The sequence below is a fragment of the Neomonachus schauinslandi genome, chromosome 9 (genome assembly GCF_002201575.2).
Source record: "Neomonachus schauinslandi chromosome 9, ASM220157v2, whole genome shotgun sequence".
Lineage (NCBI taxonomy): Eukaryota > Metazoa > Chordata > Mammalia > Carnivora > Phocidae > Neomonachus > Neomonachus schauinslandi.
This window is the reverse complement of record NC_058411.1, coordinates 21,388,070-21,406,315: the sequence shown is the minus strand read 5'-3', so window position 1 is coordinate 21,406,315 and position 18,246 is coordinate 21,388,070. Positions and strand designations below refer to the sequence as shown.

At 37.6% G+C, this 18,246-nt stretch overlaps 1 protein-coding gene across 1 annotated transcript in view; it reads right to left on the bottom strand.

Moving 5' to 3' along the window:
• The window catches only part of CEP128 (centrosomal protein 128), a 375,030-nt gene that overhangs the window by 246,200 nt on the left and 110,584 nt on the right, over positions 1-18,246 (bottom strand). The window contains exons 13-14 of the mRNA XM_021679614.1: positions 15,942-16,592; positions 10,357-10,521 (exon numbers count right to left, since the gene is read on the bottom strand). Coding sequence (XP_021535289.1) covers positions 10,357-10,521; positions 15,942-16,592 — 816 coding nt within the window. The remainder of the gene's footprint in view (positions 1-10,356; positions 10,522-15,941; positions 16,593-18,246) is intronic.

The window sequence follows — 18,246 nt, the reverse complement described above, 5'->3', positions numbered from 1 at the left end:
CAACACTACTCAGGAATAAAGAGGACAAGGGAAGGTCATAAACTGAATTTTTTTTACCCGTTATAAAAGTGCAATAACATGCATTTCCTTCCTCACCCACACAGATATTAAAACAACAGATAAACTTGAGCTCTTAAGAATAATAGGAATATCTGCCCCTTTTCTTGCCCCCAAGGCACTTTTATAGGAGCTTCCCCTAGGGTTCCTACTACTTTGTGTGTCTTTCATGTCTGTCTCCTGACCAGACTGTGAATTCCTAGGAGTAGAGATCTTATTCTTTATTTAAACATCCCAGTACCTAGTAGAGTGTCTCATATAGCAGTCAATAGATATATTTTTCTAAAACATACATATCCTTTTATGTTCCATTCATTCTAGTGAGCACTACTTTGTGTGTGTATGCTCTACGGGCCAAACAGAATAGACCCCAACTATACAACAATGAAAAAAACAGAGTCTCTGAACTCAAATGACTTCTTAGGTTTCTGTAAGTTGCTTTTGCAATAATTTAATCTGTAAACTCACTGAGGACAATCATCTTGTCAGCAACACGTTACTGTAAACGGCAAGGCCAGTTGATGTCACAAAAACGAGGGCACTGCCAGTAGTAAGGAGTAATCAGATGCAGAGTAAGTTTTAAGGATAGAACCAGTAAGATCTGCTAATGAATTAAGTACGGATGCACGTGTGAGTGAATGAGATGCTTCTTTTTATGTATTTAATAAGCAAAAGGACACTGTAATTCCTACTAGAAGATTGGCTTCCTAAAATAAAAGTGTTACTATTTTGTAGGTTAGATATACACACTTTTTTCTCCTCTGTAAGTAGATGCTTTACACTATTTTCTTCAAAGGAGGGGAAGAAGTTACAATTAACAGTATGCAAAGAATAAGAACTGAGAGCGCTGTGAATTGTGTAAGACTGTTGAATCACAGACCTGTACCTCTGAAACAAATAATACATGTCATTAAAAAAAAAAAAAAAAAAGACAGAAGGAAGGGAAAAATGAGGGGGGGGAATCAGCGGGGGGAGACGAACCATAAGAGACTATGGACTCTGAGAAACAAACTGAGGGTTCTAGAGGGGAGGGGGGTGGGGGGATGGGTTAGCCTGGTGATGGGTATTAAAGAGGGCATATACTGCATGGAGCACTGGGTGTCATACGCAAACAATGAATCATGGAACACTACATCAAAAACTAATGATGTAATGTATGGTGATTAACATAATAAAAAAATAGAACTGAGAGCATCAGTAAAACAGTAGAGCTAATAGAAAAAAAGTAAGGTATAATTAGAACACTGGATATATGGGGCACCTGGGTGGCTCAGCCGTTAAGCGTCTGCCCTCGGCTCAGGTCATGATCTCAGGGTCCTGGAATCGAGCCCCAAATTGGGCTCCCTGCTCCATGGGAAGCCTGCTTCTCCCTCTCCCGCTCCCCCTGCTTGTGTTCCCTCTCTCGTTGTGTCTCTCTCTCTGTCAAATAAATAAATAATTTAAAAAAAAAAAAAAGAACACTGGATATATGATTTGATACACATTAAAATTGGGGTATGAAAGATTTTCTAATCCATAACATAGTCTTAGGCAGGCGTAGGAAAGTTATCCATAAAACAGAAACAGAAAAAAAAATGCAAATTCAGATTTAAACTTCTAACCCCACTTAAGGAAATTATTCTTGCCTCAGGCTTTTTAGTATCTTTTTCTAGGAGAATATTGAGCAATACAAAGATCACTGGCAGCATAATCAGAAAGGTGTCAGGATATGTACTGGATACACTCTAGAAATTAATATTCAAAGTTGGAAACAAAAATACTGCTAAACGGTATTTTATGCATTCATTAAGTTTTAGGACCATTTTGCAATTATTACGTATTTCTCTTAAGTTGAATGCTAGGAAACAGAAATAACGTTATTTAAAATCAGCCACTTTTGATGCATTTCTATTTCTGAAACAAAATACGGACAAAGAAACAAACAACTAGAGTTTCAAATTATGCATTTGGAACGAACACTGTTTAATTTTCAAAAGAAAACAATGTATCATTCATCACCAGAGAAAGGTTTATAAGCTTACAGTGTCTTTAAAAACCATCAGGATTTCTTTTTTTTTTCTTAAAAGATACTTAAGCATGCATTTATTCTTATGAAAGAATATGGGGGAAAAAAGTTTAAGAACAAATTTCCAAATAATATAACTTATGTGAACAATGAGAACCTGTTGGTTGTTTTCCTAAAATTTACAGAATATTGCTCATTTGACATTAAATGACAAAATGGATAGGGTCACTTTAAGTTGTAATTTTAAAAAACTCAAAAGACAAAAAACCAAAGCCTCACTTAAAACAAACCTGGACATTCATTTTATGTTCCCTTTTAGGGTCTACCGAAGCAAGCAAGCTAGGACTGCTTAACTCCCATCAAAGCACCGAAACAAATATAGAACGCTTCATGCAGCCTTTTCCCCTTGGCTTTCCACATCACAACCAGCTGCATGTGCCATTATTTAGCCTAACTCCTACACTATGGGTATCACTCACAATCTCAAAATTAAATGAAATCAAACTAACAGTAGTACAGGATTTTAAAGAAAAGTGTCCAACAAGACTACTTTCCTCTCAGGCGCTTGTAGTTTTCAACCACTCAACGAATTAAGGATTAAATGGTAGTCCTCTCGGGGCGCCTGGGTGGCTCAGTCATTGAGCGTCTGCCTTCGGCTCGGGTCATGATCCCGGGGTCCTGGGATCGAGCCCCGCATCGGGCTCCCTGCTCCGCGGGAAGCCTGCTTCTCCCTCTCCCACTCCCGCTGCTTGTGTTCCCTCTCTCGCTGTCAAATAAGTAAAATCTTTAAAAAAAAAAAAAAAAAAATGGTAGTCCTCTCAAATCAAGTCGAAATCTGGGATGAAAAAGATGCAAACTTTGACTTCACTCACTATATTCATTTAAAATCAACCTCTTTGATTGTAAATGGTTGGTAGGAAAGGTCACTGCCAATGGAATAGTGTTTGAAAATGGCTTCTCCACACATGTTCCATTTTGGAAAGTAAAGACCACATGTACTTCTATACAGCCTTTATTTCTTGCCCCGTCTCTGCCACAGCTGTATGTATAGCTGCCCCCCATCAATGCATAGTCACTTCACCTTTGGATTCTAAAGATTTTTATTTATTTATTGAGAGAGATAATTATAGACAGAGAGCATGAGAGAGGGGAGAGTCAGAGGGACAAGCAGACTCCCTGCTGAGCAAAGGAGCCCAATGTGGGACTTGATCCCGGGACTCCAGCATCATGACCTGAGCCGAAGGCAGTCACTTAAACAACTGAGCTACCCAGGCGCCTCACCTTTGCATTCTAAACCTGTTTCTTAAAATCTGGCATAGTGTTTCATACATGGTAAGGACTCTGATGTTTCAGCCAACTCTCTGTAAAAGTCAAAGATTACTCTGGACTTAATGACTATAAGGGATTCAGTTAAAAGCACTTTATAAATAATAAATACAAAACAAAATTTGTAATTTTACCTTTAATTTGACCATCTTATCTTCATTTTTTTAAAGATGACAGCAATTTCACAGGAAATTACTTATAACATCTTAGTCAGTGTTTATTTAGAGTACCTGGTTTAAATTTGCCTCCAAATTAATATATGGTAGCTACAGCTTTCTTCCCTTTATTCTAGTCACACAATTTAAAATAGATGAAGCACCAAAGAAATAGTAAGTCCTGCCTAAGGATGGCCTAAAGTATAAACACTAGACACTATAGTAAATGAAAGAAGTCAGCAGCTCATTTGCTTCTATTTCTTTCTTGCTGTTCTGAAAAAAAAAAAAAATTAAAATCGGAGAATTCTGCCTGCTACAAAGAATTCTTAGTAAAAAAATACAGAACTGTGATTTTGCAAAGTAGTGAATACTTTATAGACAGCTGACAATCATATATATTTTTCCACATGATGAAAAGTACCAATCCTAAACAGATGGTCAAATTAGAACCAAAACACAAAATTAAACAACACTGATTCATTTTCTCCTGTCACAGATATATTTTATGTGGTGATATCAGGTTTTAATTAGATTTTTCTAACAAAATCACTGATGACTTCTTTTCCAAAATTGGTGTCAAGCTAAAAAAATAAAAGAGTATACGGTAATCTGTTGAATATAATAACCCTAAATTTAAATTCAACACTATGAGTTCAATGAAAAGATATAAATGTGAGTCATTTTACTGGTAGTAAATAAAGGGAAAAAATAAAAGGAATTTGTGCTCATATCCTGTTTCCACCACAAGCTGTGCAATGTTGGGCGAGTCACTGTATTATACTCTCAACCTCAGTTTCCACCATCTGTAAAAATGGGCATCATAATTACATTTGCAAATGAGAATTACCGTTTTTCAAAGATCCATATTTTGTATTAGAAAAATATCTCCCCTAAGTGTTTTTATCCAATATAATAGTAGCTTTAAAATATGTTGCTAGGTGTCACTTCACAAATAATTTGAATAAAGCACTTCATGGGAAAGAACAAAAATACATGTCTATGAATCCTGATCTACTCAACACTTAGGTTCCTATAAACCACTATAGCCTCGGATGTCACAAAATCTGTGGCCTTACAGTGTCTCATAATTGTGTCATCACAGTTTCTCATCTCCTGAAAGAATAATAGAAAAAAAATCCGCTTGAGAGAATTCAATATACTACATAAATTAGCAATAATTATATGAGCTAGCTAAGAATCCCAGATAACCTATATAATCTATATACTGGTTCTTATAGATTCTGGTACAACAGAAAAAAAAAAAAAATAGAATTGGTAAGCCTGATTCCTATTTCCATTTCTACCAATGGACAGCTGGTGCACTTGGGCAAGTCAATTAACTCTTTGAGCCAGACCAGCCTCATCGCTAAAAGAAGGTGGTGGAGGATTAATATTGTTTAAGGTTCTTTTATACTTCAGAATTAAACTGATGCAAAGTGTTTTGGGAAACACCACCTTTGCACAATATTCCAGTGCGATCTTGTAAACACTGAGACACTGCTTTTTAAAAATAAAAGCTAGCACATAGATTTTCTTGTGGGGCAGAAAAACAAACTACTGAAGAATCTTCCAACACTGTCATGGCTAGCTATAGCCACAAGGTATGTGTACCCATGTGACAGCATCTCTCATAACGGGGGGAGTTCTACATATGGTTGTGATTATGGGTGGATTAAAGGAGAAAAGCAAAATGAGGAGAGTGGATACCTCTGGCTTCCTCCAGGTTTGGGTATCTAGTAGCAAGAAGCCTGTCTGCACAATTCTCCTTAGAATTAAATCAGTAACAAATACAAATGAAAGCTCCAAATATGGAAAGTATTAGATCATACAGGAGAGAAATTACTTGATCTATAATTTTAAAATAGAAAAGACACAGTAATGTAATCAACAAGAGAATGCCACATTCACCAGATAAAATATTGGGTGTCAAATAAACTTGACTTTGAAAAATGTTCAAGGACACAGGCAAATTCAGAACACAAAGCTGTGCATGGCGAATGATCCCAAATGGGATCTGTGTATCTGTGTGTGTAGAAAAGAACCCCAAAAAGAATTCCACCAGAACTCAAATGCAAGAGAGTTAGGTGGTAAGATCACAGGTGAGTTTTTAAACCTTCCCTATAAAGTACCCTGCATTATCCAAGTGAAAATCTGTTTTATAATTTTTAAAGTTCCCTCTTAAAGAACAAAATAATTTTCTAAACAATTTCAGAATTTATAAAAATGAGTATAATCAATAAAATTACTTTCTCTAATATCTGAAAATTAATGTATTATGTCTACATTGGACATAGGAAAACAATCTCAGAACATTACTATCATTTTTCATGCCATTTTTCTCACTGCTTATAAAAATACCTGAACAAAATATTGTATATAGTTTTTCATAAAACAGCCATACTTCCAAAACATAAGGTTCAAGAGAATAGACACAGTATAAACAGAACAATCTACAAAATAATATTCTCTTAGTTTCAGACACCATATTTATGTCTAAAACATCATGTAAACGTGTTCAAAATTAAAAACAATGTTTAATACACTACAAAATTACTTGGAAAGCTCCCCCAAAATGGCCAGTATCATTAGTAAACTCATACCTACTTTAACAAAAATTTTTTAAGTTGGATCAGATACAGGTCTGTATAGAGAAGACATTTAAAATCTTCACTATGGGGACGCCTGGGTGGCTCAGTCAGTTAAGTGGCTGCCTTCGGCCCAGGTCATGATCCCAGGGTCCTGGGATCGAGTCCCACATCGGGCTCCTTGCTCAGCAGGGAACCTGCTTCTCCCTCTCTCTTCCTCTGCTTGTGCTCTCTCTGTCAAATAAATAAAATGTTAAAAAAAAAAAAAAATCTTCACTATGTAAACTTTGATGTTGACTTGCTGAGCAAAAATGGCTTAATTATATGCTAACTCTTTTGATGATTCAGATTCCAGTGAAACCAATAAAAATATATTTCTGATAAAACAAACAGCATTATGAGTTTCCAGGTAAATGCCAGAAGAATAAAAAATTAATATTAATAAGATCCTTTTAGAACAAAAGAAGAAATCAAATATTTTCCTTTAAAATTTTAAGCAAAAGGAATAAATTTCAACGACACTACAAAGTTCTACCTAACATTTCATGAGCTTTTTCCCCAGTAAGAAGTTCATAATAAAGTTTTAAATGCATATGTACAAATTCTGTGGGTTGCACAATACTTGTTCTCTATGTCATGTAAAATTGAAAAAATAACATTTGATGTTAAAGCAAAATCAGATGTTGGAAAAAATGCATTTTATTACCACATATCACCACCGAATACATGAGGAAAATATGCCAAAGTTAGTTATTCTGTACATATATCCTAACAGCAATCTTCTACTGCTGATTCAGGCTGCTGATGCTAATGGCTTTATATGAATTGTGATGCAATTTTAACATTTCTTAGCTTACAAAGTAATAACATGACAAGAAACAAAGACCTAAAGTAAGTGGTCAAAATAGTAGCAAGACATTTAAAAAAGAGGGGAAGTGCCACTTCGGCCACTAAGACGGGCATGCGAGAATAATGCTATGTTAGGTAAACAAGAAAGGCATCCCTTTTGATTATAGCAGAATCACATTTGAAACCCCTTCAAGCCCTAAGGCCCATTTATCAAGTTCAACGCATTGCTTACATAGTAATCTTTGGGCTATAAGTCATGGGACTTTTTTTTTTTTCCCACTGAAAATATATCTTCGTCTTGTTTTCTTGTTTTTATTTTCTGCAGTCTGCTGTCCCCCCCCCAACACACACAAAATGAATGTACATATACTCATAGGTTACCCATATTTTATCTACATATTATACGTATGTGCAAGCATGTATGCATGCATACACACACACTCCTCTTTATCCACAATTCACTTACAAATTACCTACTGTGTATCTGGCTCTGTGCCTGATCTTGGAGATGGAAAAACAATCAAGATGGGGTTCCTGCCCTCAAATAGAAAACATAATTATAAAACTGCCCATTTGTTTGGTTTGCTTAACACACATGCCTTCAATATCACTTGCTAATAGAACTGCCAGCTCTTTTCACAAGGGAGCCTCCTTTGTGGGCCATCTGTCTCAAGTGATTCAACGCAGTCTGGTTCTAAACTTCCAATCTGCATAGTTCGGCAATAATTTCTACTCCCAGGTCCCTGGCCCTTCACTACCTAACATTATTAGATGGACCACAGGCAGTCAATCAATACTTGCTGATTGGTTGACTGCTTGGTTGAACCACGAGCAGCATTTATTTGGAAACACAACAATAACAAAATAATGGCATTTACTAATTGATAGCTTATTAGATATCAGTTACTCTGCCAGGCACTTTATATATTTTTTCACATTTAATTCTATAGTAGAGGTATCATCATACCTTTTTATTTTTTTTTTAAAGATTTATTTATTTATTTATTTATTTGAGAGAGAGAGAATGAGAGACAGAGAGCATGAGAGGGAGGAGGGTCAGAGGGAGAAGCAGACTCCCTGCCGAGCAGGGAGCCCGATGCGGGACTCGATCCCGGGACTCCAGGATCATGACCTGAGCCGCAGGCAGTCGCTTAACCAACTGAGCCACCCAGGCACCCTCATCATACCTTTTTAAAGATGATAAAACTGAGGCTTTGAGTTTTAAGCAATATGTTTAAAGCCATACAGCTAGAAAATGATTTATACTCAACGTTCTGCCCATACCCACTAATGCTATGCCGCCTCTCAGAGAGCAGAGCCCTATCTATAGATGGCGGGACCCAACAAAATTCTGATTCATATGTAACCATATACTATGGCACAGGTCAACACAAACAGCTAAGTGAATCCAAAGTATGTAATAATCATGTATACAAAAAATATTTCTAAAAGAAAAGCAAGCATAAAAGCTATACATATATATTTACATTTGTGTGTTTAAGATTATTATATCTTTAAAATTACTCACGAGTTAGACTCCAGAGACATCTTTTCTCTGCATTAGCACACACTGTCAAGACTTGACTATACAGTTTTAACAACTGAAAGCGATTTTGTTTTTCATGATCTGTCTACAAGCATTCAGTTGCAGACCCGTGTCTTATCTATATCCAACCCTCAGCTCCCAGAACAAGGCCTGCCACATCCTGGATGCTCAATACATAGCTATGGAATACAATCATTAACTCTTGAAACTCTGTCGTAAGGTGAATGTTCCATTTATATGAACGTGTGATAACACGTATATATCTAGAACATCACAGATAGAATCAGTGAAGAAACATTTATTTTAAGCAGAGCAAGGTAAACTTACATCCCAACATAAGAAATTTTCACCACTATTTCTTAAATGCAAATGTGTAAGTATAAAACACATTAACACAATCTTCTGGCTAGAATTTTAATTATGAAAAAGTTGGGAAATTTAGCATTATCTCCACAGCAACTACACCCTGGCAACAGATACAGTAAATATGTGTGAACACTGGACACACTCAAAACAAAGCATGACATAAGAACTAAATTGCAGCAGTTGTCAAGATTGTAGGCCTAAATTTAGCAACTTAATTTAGCACGTTTAATCATAAACACCAAACTTGTATCTTATTTCCTTGATTTTAACAATTACTAGAAAGGTAAAAAAATATACCTATAAAGTATAGTGAATTTTGTAGAAAACATAGAGGAAAAGATTAGTAAAGTGGTTAAGGAAGTTTCTTCCTAGAGGTGTGTGAAGCATTTTATGATACCCCACCCAGTGGTGGCACCTTCCTCATACATGTAACCTTATCAAGTACGGGACTCATTTGACCCTGTCTATGTTGTCTTATTCTACTATCAGTAAGTACTTCAATGGTCATCTTTACATTTGACTTCTATAATACCCAACTACCAATCCTTTTTGGAAGTTGGTGGAAGAAAAATACTCTGTCTTCTATTCCTAGTTGACTTTTGCCACAAAAGTAGTGACTCTCAAAGTCCCTAGTATTCTACCCAATGCCTGATATATAGCAGATACTCAAAATAAATTCACACATCTACTGAAAGGAAAGCAGTAAGCCTGCTAGGGATGTTCCAAGGTTACCAACCTTCTTAAGCTTCAGTCTCTGAAACCGAAAAAATGAGCATAATAGTATCGATTTCATAAAACTTCCATGAGCATTAAAAGTGCCTCGCACATAGTGAGCACTTAACTATTACAGGTTTTATTTTGAGCCTCAGTTTCCTCATAGGTTAAAAGGGATCAATAAAATCTAACCCAAAGAGCTGTGAGAACTGAATAAGCACACACATGTAAATCAACTGGCATAAATGCCTGACATATAGCAGGTCCTCAATAAACCAGAATTCCTTTCTTTGCTACCCTTGCCTCTAAACTCCTATTTTAAGATCCAGAAGAAATTTAAACATCATATGTAGTAGATGGTTAATAGTTCGTTGAAAGTTTATTAGAATGCTGGATTTTTATTCTATCATTTTTTTTTGTGGCACCAATATAACTTTCCTATGAAAGACTACAATTAGCATTTATTAATACATAAAATGGGGGCACCTGGGTGGCTCAGTTAGTTAAGTGACCAATTCTTGATTTCGGCTCAGGTCATGATCTCAGAGTCCTGAGATTGAGCCCCACGTCAGGCTCCGTGATGAGCGTGGAGGCTGCTTAAGATTCTCTCTCTCTCTTCCTCTCCCTCTGCCCCTCCCCCCCCCCACTTGCAGGCACACTCTCTCTTTAAAAAAAAATCACATAAAATATCTTCCAGAAGAAATACTAGAAGAAATCTGAGTAAGTAAAATGAGAATTCATTCGTATTTTTACCTTTTCTTCTAGCTGGTCCTTCAAAGCCTGATATTTTAGCTTCAGTTTTCTGTTCTCATTTTCATTCTGGGTTAATTCCTCTGTCAGCCTGTCACACTGTGATTTCACCTTCTCTAGCTGACAACGATGGACTTTAGCCTTATTCTTATCTTCTATACTTTCTGCCTGAGAAAAAGAGGAGAAAAGAAAAAGTCCACTGGCCACAGCTAAATTGTACACCAAACAAATTACACATTTTATCAGTGGGCAAAAACTTCAAGATTTTGCTCTAAGCGTCTGTACAGAACATACAAAGGAAAGGAAATGCCCCTTGCATTTATTCAATCACTCCTTAGTGCTCACTGAGCACTTACTCAGTGAAAGGTACTGTACTGGGTGCTGAGATAGCAAATATGAACAGTAAATTGCCAGATGCACCTATCAGTTCTACAACAATGAATGATAAGTGCTTAACGAAGGCAGAAGCAAATACTGTGCCAACCCCAAGCTGGCACCCCAACTCTGCTGAGAGGGGAAGGAGTTGTGAGAGGTGTCCCAAAAGGGAAATACTATGACCCAGTACTGACTGATCAGTTTCCTCCTCTATAAAAGGAGCTTTACAACATTCCTGTTCAACCTCTCTCCTGGGTTTTGTGAAAGAACTGTGTGCTTTCAGTACAACAAAATTACTGATCCCACCCTGTGAGGCTGAAAGTATTATGAATTGTAGCAGCCAAGAAACTACAAGTAACTTAACTTGAAAAGGAGTTGATCAGTGATTATTATTTCAGTGCCAACAGTGTAGTTAATAAAGTACCTGTTTTTTTATCTTTTTTTCGAATATAACCAGAATCAACTTTAAGAAAAAATTACGGGGGCGCCTGGGTGGCTCAGTCGTTAAGCGTCTGCCTTCGGCTCAGGTCATGATCCCAGGGTCCTGGGATCGAGCCCCGCATCAGGCTCCCTGCTCGGCGGGAAGCCTGCTTCTCCCTCTCCCACTCCGCCTGCTTGTGTTCCCTCTCTCACTGTCTCTCTCTGTCAAATAAATAAATAAAATCTTAAAAAAAAAAAAAAAGAAAAAATTACGAATAATCTATTCCGTGTACAATAAAGATTGGCCAAGTATGTGAATTTTAAAACTTTTAAAATAACAATGATGCAAACACTTCCTATATGTCAGGGAAGTGACATATAGGAAGCACTGCTCTCAGACCTCTTTGCATAGTTTTTCCTCATTTCTCACAACAACCTGACCAGGGAGGTACTATTACTACTGCCTCCTTTTTTGAAGCTGAAGCCCAGAGACACTAATAACCTTGCCCCAGGATATGTAATAAGGAACTGCAGAGCCAGGATTTGAACCCAGGAATTCTAATGTGCAAGGCTTTCAACTATTCCGCCACACTGCCTTTAGGAAGGTACATTTATCATTTTTAAAAACCAGCTGGGTACAACTTAGCAATGTTAACTGGTCACACCTACCAGTTACTAACAGCTTGTAAGCAACTACCTATGATCTGTTTAAAACACATGTTTTAATTTCTAAAATACATGTTCCTTTTTACAAGTATATTTTATGTGTGCAATCAGGTATGTAGGAATTCAATCACAGGAATCAATTTCCTGAGAGGAAGTTTTGTCAGCTTTAGACAAAATCTGTATTATATTCACCTCACAAAATTCACCTAAGACTGGATACCATTTTAAATTAACAAAGGAATTGATTTTTAATAAGGAATCCTGTTTTCACAACCCAAAACAAAATTACAAAATAAAGTCTCTCATCAGGAAAATTGCTCAATTATGATTTTAAGTTTCAATAGAATGCTTTGCCTTTTCTTCATGGCTAATGCAACTCTTGGGTATAGAAGGTTCCCCATAAGGCCTGTGGAGAACTGAAGCTGGCTCAGGGAGCCTTAAGAAGCAGCTGTGCTTCGCTCTTCCCAACACTGTCCCTCTCGGGTGATGTCTTCTGTGATAGTCAAATGCGGTATATATCCAACACTAAACTGGGCAAATGCTACAAATCAGGGTTTCCTCCTTAACCCCCCCCCCCCCCGAGAGGCTTTTTTAAAACATTTACCCACATGCCAATGCCTAAATTTGACTTAACTTACTTCTTGTGATTTTAGTACATTTACATTTCACTCTAAGGTTTACAAAGTGATGCTGTACTCTCAAAACCCTGTGATAAAGACATTACTAGTCCCATTTTATTGATGAGGGGGGGAAAGGTTTAGTAACTTGACCAAGATCATATAGCTAGCAAGTAGAAAAAGTACAGAGCTCAAATCCTTGGTCTTTTGATCCCCACCCCCCAAAGAAAGGCTCTTCCAAATGATTTCTGTTGAAATCATAATGAGGTAATAACCCAATATCCTTCAAATATTAATAGTAGCTAGAGTATTTCATTAAAATATTTTACATTTAAATTTAAAAATAGGCCTAAGTAGTCCTAGATGGGGAAAACATAATTCGTGCAGAGAAAAAAATATGGCTAACGCATCAGCATTTATTAGACCCAAAAAAGTAATAAGGGTGAAGCCAAAAGACAAAGAAATAGAACATTTATCGAGCTATTTGTCCAAAGTCCTCTTGTACATAATTCAGTACACTAAGTCATCTGTGATGACATTATCAACTCCTTCTAACTGATATAAATAAGTAAAAAGTATAGGATTATGTTAGTGAAATAGCAAGAGGTAGGGGTTTTTTCCTTATGGGCAACTCATTCAGTTTACAATGAAAGTGCTCACAATCTCTGGTTCTCCTTTTAAGCTCTTACGCTGCTTTTGTACCATATTAAAGAGTGGCTGAAATACCCTTCCTCTATTTCTGTCTTCCAAATTAAAAAAAAAAAAAATGCCTAAAAATTTCAAAATATCTACAGAGTACTTCTAAGTTATATACTCTTTACACACAGGTAATTTCTCAAAGCTTTACTGTCATTTCACTACACATGAATACAAAGCACTTCCTAAAGAAAGGATGGGGGAAACTGCCCCGTCGCCTGTTGAATACTATCCACTCTGTTTTCATCCAACCCCCTCACATTTCCTCATGGACCTTCCCTAGCCATCTCTGACAAATGGAATGAACATGTTTTTAGTTCTTCTTTTAACCTGCCACATTTGACACTCTTTTTTTAAAAAAAAAGATTTTATTTATTTATTTGTCAGAGAGAGAGAGCACACCAGCAGGGGGAGTGGCTGGCAGAGGGAGAAGCGGGCTCCCCGCTGAGCAAGGAGCCTGATGCGGGACTCAATCCCAGGACCCTGGGATCATGACCTGAGCTGAAGGCAGACACTTAACCAAGTGAGCCACCCAGGCGCCCCGCACTTTCAACACTCTTGACTATACCTTTCTTGAAATGCCCTGCCTAGGTTTCCAAGACACCATTCTTTTCTGGTTCCCTCCTGTCTCTCATATAGTCCTTTATTCTTACCTGCTAGAACCTTTTTCTCAGTACTTCCCTTAAACATTGGTGTTCTAGAATTTCATCCTCTTCTTTCTCCCTATATGATCTCATTAAAATCCCATGATTTCAACTACCACCAATGGGTCACTGGATCCCAAATATTCCAACTTTAATCTCACTTTCGTCCTCAATGTCTAACCCATTAGGTACTAAAAACTGTTCTGCCTAGGTCTTTCATGGTTAGGCTTCCGTTCCTTTCTACCTAACTCAACATGCTAAAAAACAAACAAAAACTGGATTTGCGACTCCTCTCTCCAAATCTCTCTTCTTTCTGCATTATCTACCTTGACAGTCTCATCATCCATCTTGTCACCCAAGTCTGTGCCTAGTCATCCTTGATTCTAAACCTTTTTTTTTTTTTTTTTGAAGATTTTATTTATTTATTTGAGAGAGACACACACAGCGAGAGAGGGAACACAAGCAGGGGGAGTGGGAGAGGGAGAAGCAGGCTTCCCGCCGAGCAGGGAGCCCGATGCGGGGCTCGATCCCAGGACCCTGGGATCACGACCCGAGCCAAAGGCAGCTGCTTAACGACTGAGCCACCCAGGTGCCCCGATTCTAAACCTTTTCGACTTATAGCAGTGTAGTTAAGAACACAGGCACTTGACTACCTAGGTTCAAACCCTGTCTCTGCTACTTTCCAGCTCTAAGACCTTGGACAGTTAACTTTCCACGCCTCAATTTCCTCATTAGAGAAGAAATACCAAACAATCTGCAGGGATGATGTGAGGATTAAATGGTTAACGCATGTAAAGTTCTTACAGTAATGACTGGCATGAACTAAGTGCCGGAAAAAAAAAATGTCTGCTAGTATTATTATTATTGTCACAGCCAATCAATCAACATGTGACATATATTTTAAGATTAGCTCTTCTCCATATCTCTGATTCTACTTTTGTTTATGTCCTCATCAACTCTGACAGACTATTATGCCATATTTCATCAATATTAAGACATATTTTTCCACATTTTTCCACCTCTGTCTTGGGATATTGTCTTGCATTGAGAGTATGTTAAGTTTCAGAAGTATTTTTTTTTCTTAGTAGCACATAATGATGAACCTTATAACTGATGGTATCTTAGGTTGAATGAAATATAGTAAGGCCCTCCTACCTATTCCCCCAGTCTCCATTCTGCTCTGCGCACCCCAATTAATAACCCCAAATCCACTATTGCCAGTAGACTATATACAACTGGGGGAGAATTCATAAAAAGCTGAAAGCATTCTACAAATGTCAGCTATTTCATTATAATTTCATCTTTCACCAGAAGCATTTTTATGGTAGTTGTATTTCAAGGAATTTGAAAAAAAATTATAATTAACCCTTGAAGACTTATCTACTTATTCACCTATTCAGTGGATATCTACAGTGTTCCAGGAACTGTTCTAGGTACTGGAGATATAGGTGTAAACAAAACAGACTCAAATCCCAGTCCTCATGGAGTTTTCATTCTAATAAAGGGAGACTAAAAAATAAATAATATGGAATCTATATCATATGATGATAAGTACTACGGAAAAAAACTAAAGCAGGAAGGAGGGACAGATTTATCACACTCCTGACAATCATGTTATAAAATAATTCCCCTGCATGGGGATAAGGCTAATACCATTAGACCCTAGAAACATTTCCCCAAATGCAAGATCTCAGTTATGCATTTACCCAGGCCAACTTTGATTTGGAAAAGAAAGGGTAAATCTCAAAACCCTTGGGTTTACACAGCTCATAAGCTGATCCACTTTAGTTACCATTAATAAAGGTCTGTGGTTATGACTTCTATGGCCTTAACAAGTCTTTGCCTTTTATATTTTAGGAGGTCACAAATGTTGAATGAGGGCACATTTCAGGTCCACGACTTATTGCCACCTCTGCCTTTCCTGAACTCCCAAAATAGCTAAACGTTCTTTTTAAAGAGCTTCAGTGCTCTGAAATAGGTGCTCCCAGGTGGCTGCTAGAACTCATTTCAACCTGGCTGAACAGGCATGAATAAGCCTCTTTACTGTTAGTTTTATCTTCCCTTCAGTGCTTAGGAATACAGAATGATCTCTGAAAGTTTACGCTTTATTAACTTCATGAGCCACCAGAAAAATTCCTTCAGTATCATCAGGATAATTCAGCGCAGGTACCTTCAGTGTCCTAATATGACTCTCAGCCTCACTCTTTTCTTTCTTGAAGTGCTTCATCAGCTCCTGGATGTTCTGTTCGTGTTTCGTTTTCACACTCTGCAATGACGATGTGAGATCTTCCAGCTCCCTCTGGTGAACGTCTCGTTCTAGCTTTAACTGTGTAATGATTGTATCTGTTTCTTCATCTCTGGATTTCACCTGTGTCTTTAGGTCAGCAAGGTTCTTAAGCACCTCTTTCCTGGCTCTCTGTTCCTCGGCTAATTTATTAGCGAGATCTGCCCGGATGGCACTCAAGTTCTTGATGGCCTCTTGCATCTCGAGAAGTTGGGCTTTGTCCCTAGCCTGGCTCTTTTTTAGCTCTGTGATTTCTTCTTCCAGGTGAGCTTTCTCAACTTTCATCTGGCTTTGAATCTTACTCTGATGCTTCAATTCACTTTCTAGCCTTTGGATAGTGTCCAGGGAATCCTTGATTTCTAGTTCAAGGTCAGCTTGATGAGCCTTAACATCACTTAGTTTCTGCTCCTTACGGTGAAGCTCCTCCTCTTGAAGGGCACGCTTGGTTAAGACATCATTCAATTCCTTTCGAAGATTCTCTATTTGTTGTAATGCTGTATAAAGCTGGCTTTTCAGTTCATCCTTTTCTTTTAGAATCTATCAGGTTAAAAAAAAAAAAAACTATAAAATCCATCAGAGAGACTGTCAGAAAATAAAGTTTAATACACAGGAGAAGAAAGATCCATAAAATAGTATTTTGTATTTTTTCCATTTTTTAATGAAAAATAGCTTTTAGGCTAGAAAAAGAAAAATACAATTACCCTGATGTAGCACCACACTGAAACAATATGTTGCAGATTTTCATCACCAACACATATCAATCCTTGATTATAAATAATTATTTAAATGTAGGATAAAATTTAGCAAAAGAAGGGGGAAAGAAAAAGATTCCTATTATAGTTTACCAGAGGTTGAAACAATATGTTGCTTAAAATAACAGTTCTTTGCATTTCAAATGCACACTTTTAAAAAGGAGAAACCTCAAAATAGAGAAGGAAGACAATATACGGAAGCATGCAGATACAATCTAAGAGAGGTTTTGGTACAATCAATCATTATTAATAGAGTTGGTAGGGACAGGAAATACACCAGTATGTAACTGGGAGTCTCGAAGCCCCATAAAGATATAAATGAGATTAAGATTAGGATAGGTGGGAAAGGGACACAAGAGAAAAGTCAAGGGACCAGACGTCCATCACCCTTTGCCAGACTCTCTGCAGGGTGAAGGTGGACACTGAGGGAGGGATGGAGGCCCAGAACTACCCCTCTCATCTGCACCACCTCCCAATGCAATGAAAAAGCCAGCAGCTAAGGAAGCTGGAATCACCCCCCCTTCACCCCAACACTGGCACCAAGAACAATCTCCATCTCTGCTTACGGATGCCTGCCATGGCTTGAACCCGGAAAAAAGAAAATTAAGATTCTCATTTCAGAATTAGAAATAACGAGTAAAAATGCAAATACTTACAAGGCAGTTTTACACTTTATATTTTATACTTAGTATGAAACAATTCAAGATAAACTACAATGAGTCAGTCACTCCAAAGAAGCCATTTCCTCAAAACCCTGTCAGTTTTAGCAGGGAAAAACAGCATGAAGCCAGCATGAGAAATAATAAAAGGAGGTGGTTAAGCAATTGAGCTCTGACCACAGAAAACTGAATGTGATTCTCAGTCCAGGCATAAGTCACTCTAGGGCCTCAAGGAAATTATTTATCTTTATAAAGATAATAATGGCACCTGTATCATAGGGTTGTGATGAAGACTAGTGGGAAAGAGGAAAAAAAAAAAAATCGGCAGAGGATCAAGTTCAAGGAGAAGCCAGGATCCCAGGGAGGCATTCGTGTAAGACAGTAATCAGATCTTTGAAGAGCAGGTATAACTGATAAAGCAATGCCCCTGGACTGAAAAGACTAAGGACCACAGAGGATAGAGTTTACTTTGAAAGACAGGAAAAATGGCTAGAAATATAGGTAAGTCTAAGGGTAGATGTATTATTTTTCTACTGCAGTGTAACAAATTCCAACAAACTTAATGGCTTAAAACAATACCATTTATTGTTACCCTGTTTCCACAGATCCCAAGTCCAGGAGAGGTATTGTGCCCAGGGTTTCCTAAGACTAAAGTCAAGGTATCAGCTGGCCTGTGCTCTTACTTGGAGGCTTTGGGGGGAGAATCCACTTCCAAGTTCATCCATGTCGTTGGCAAAATTTAGTTCCATGCGCTTCTTAACACTCTGGTGTCTATTTCCT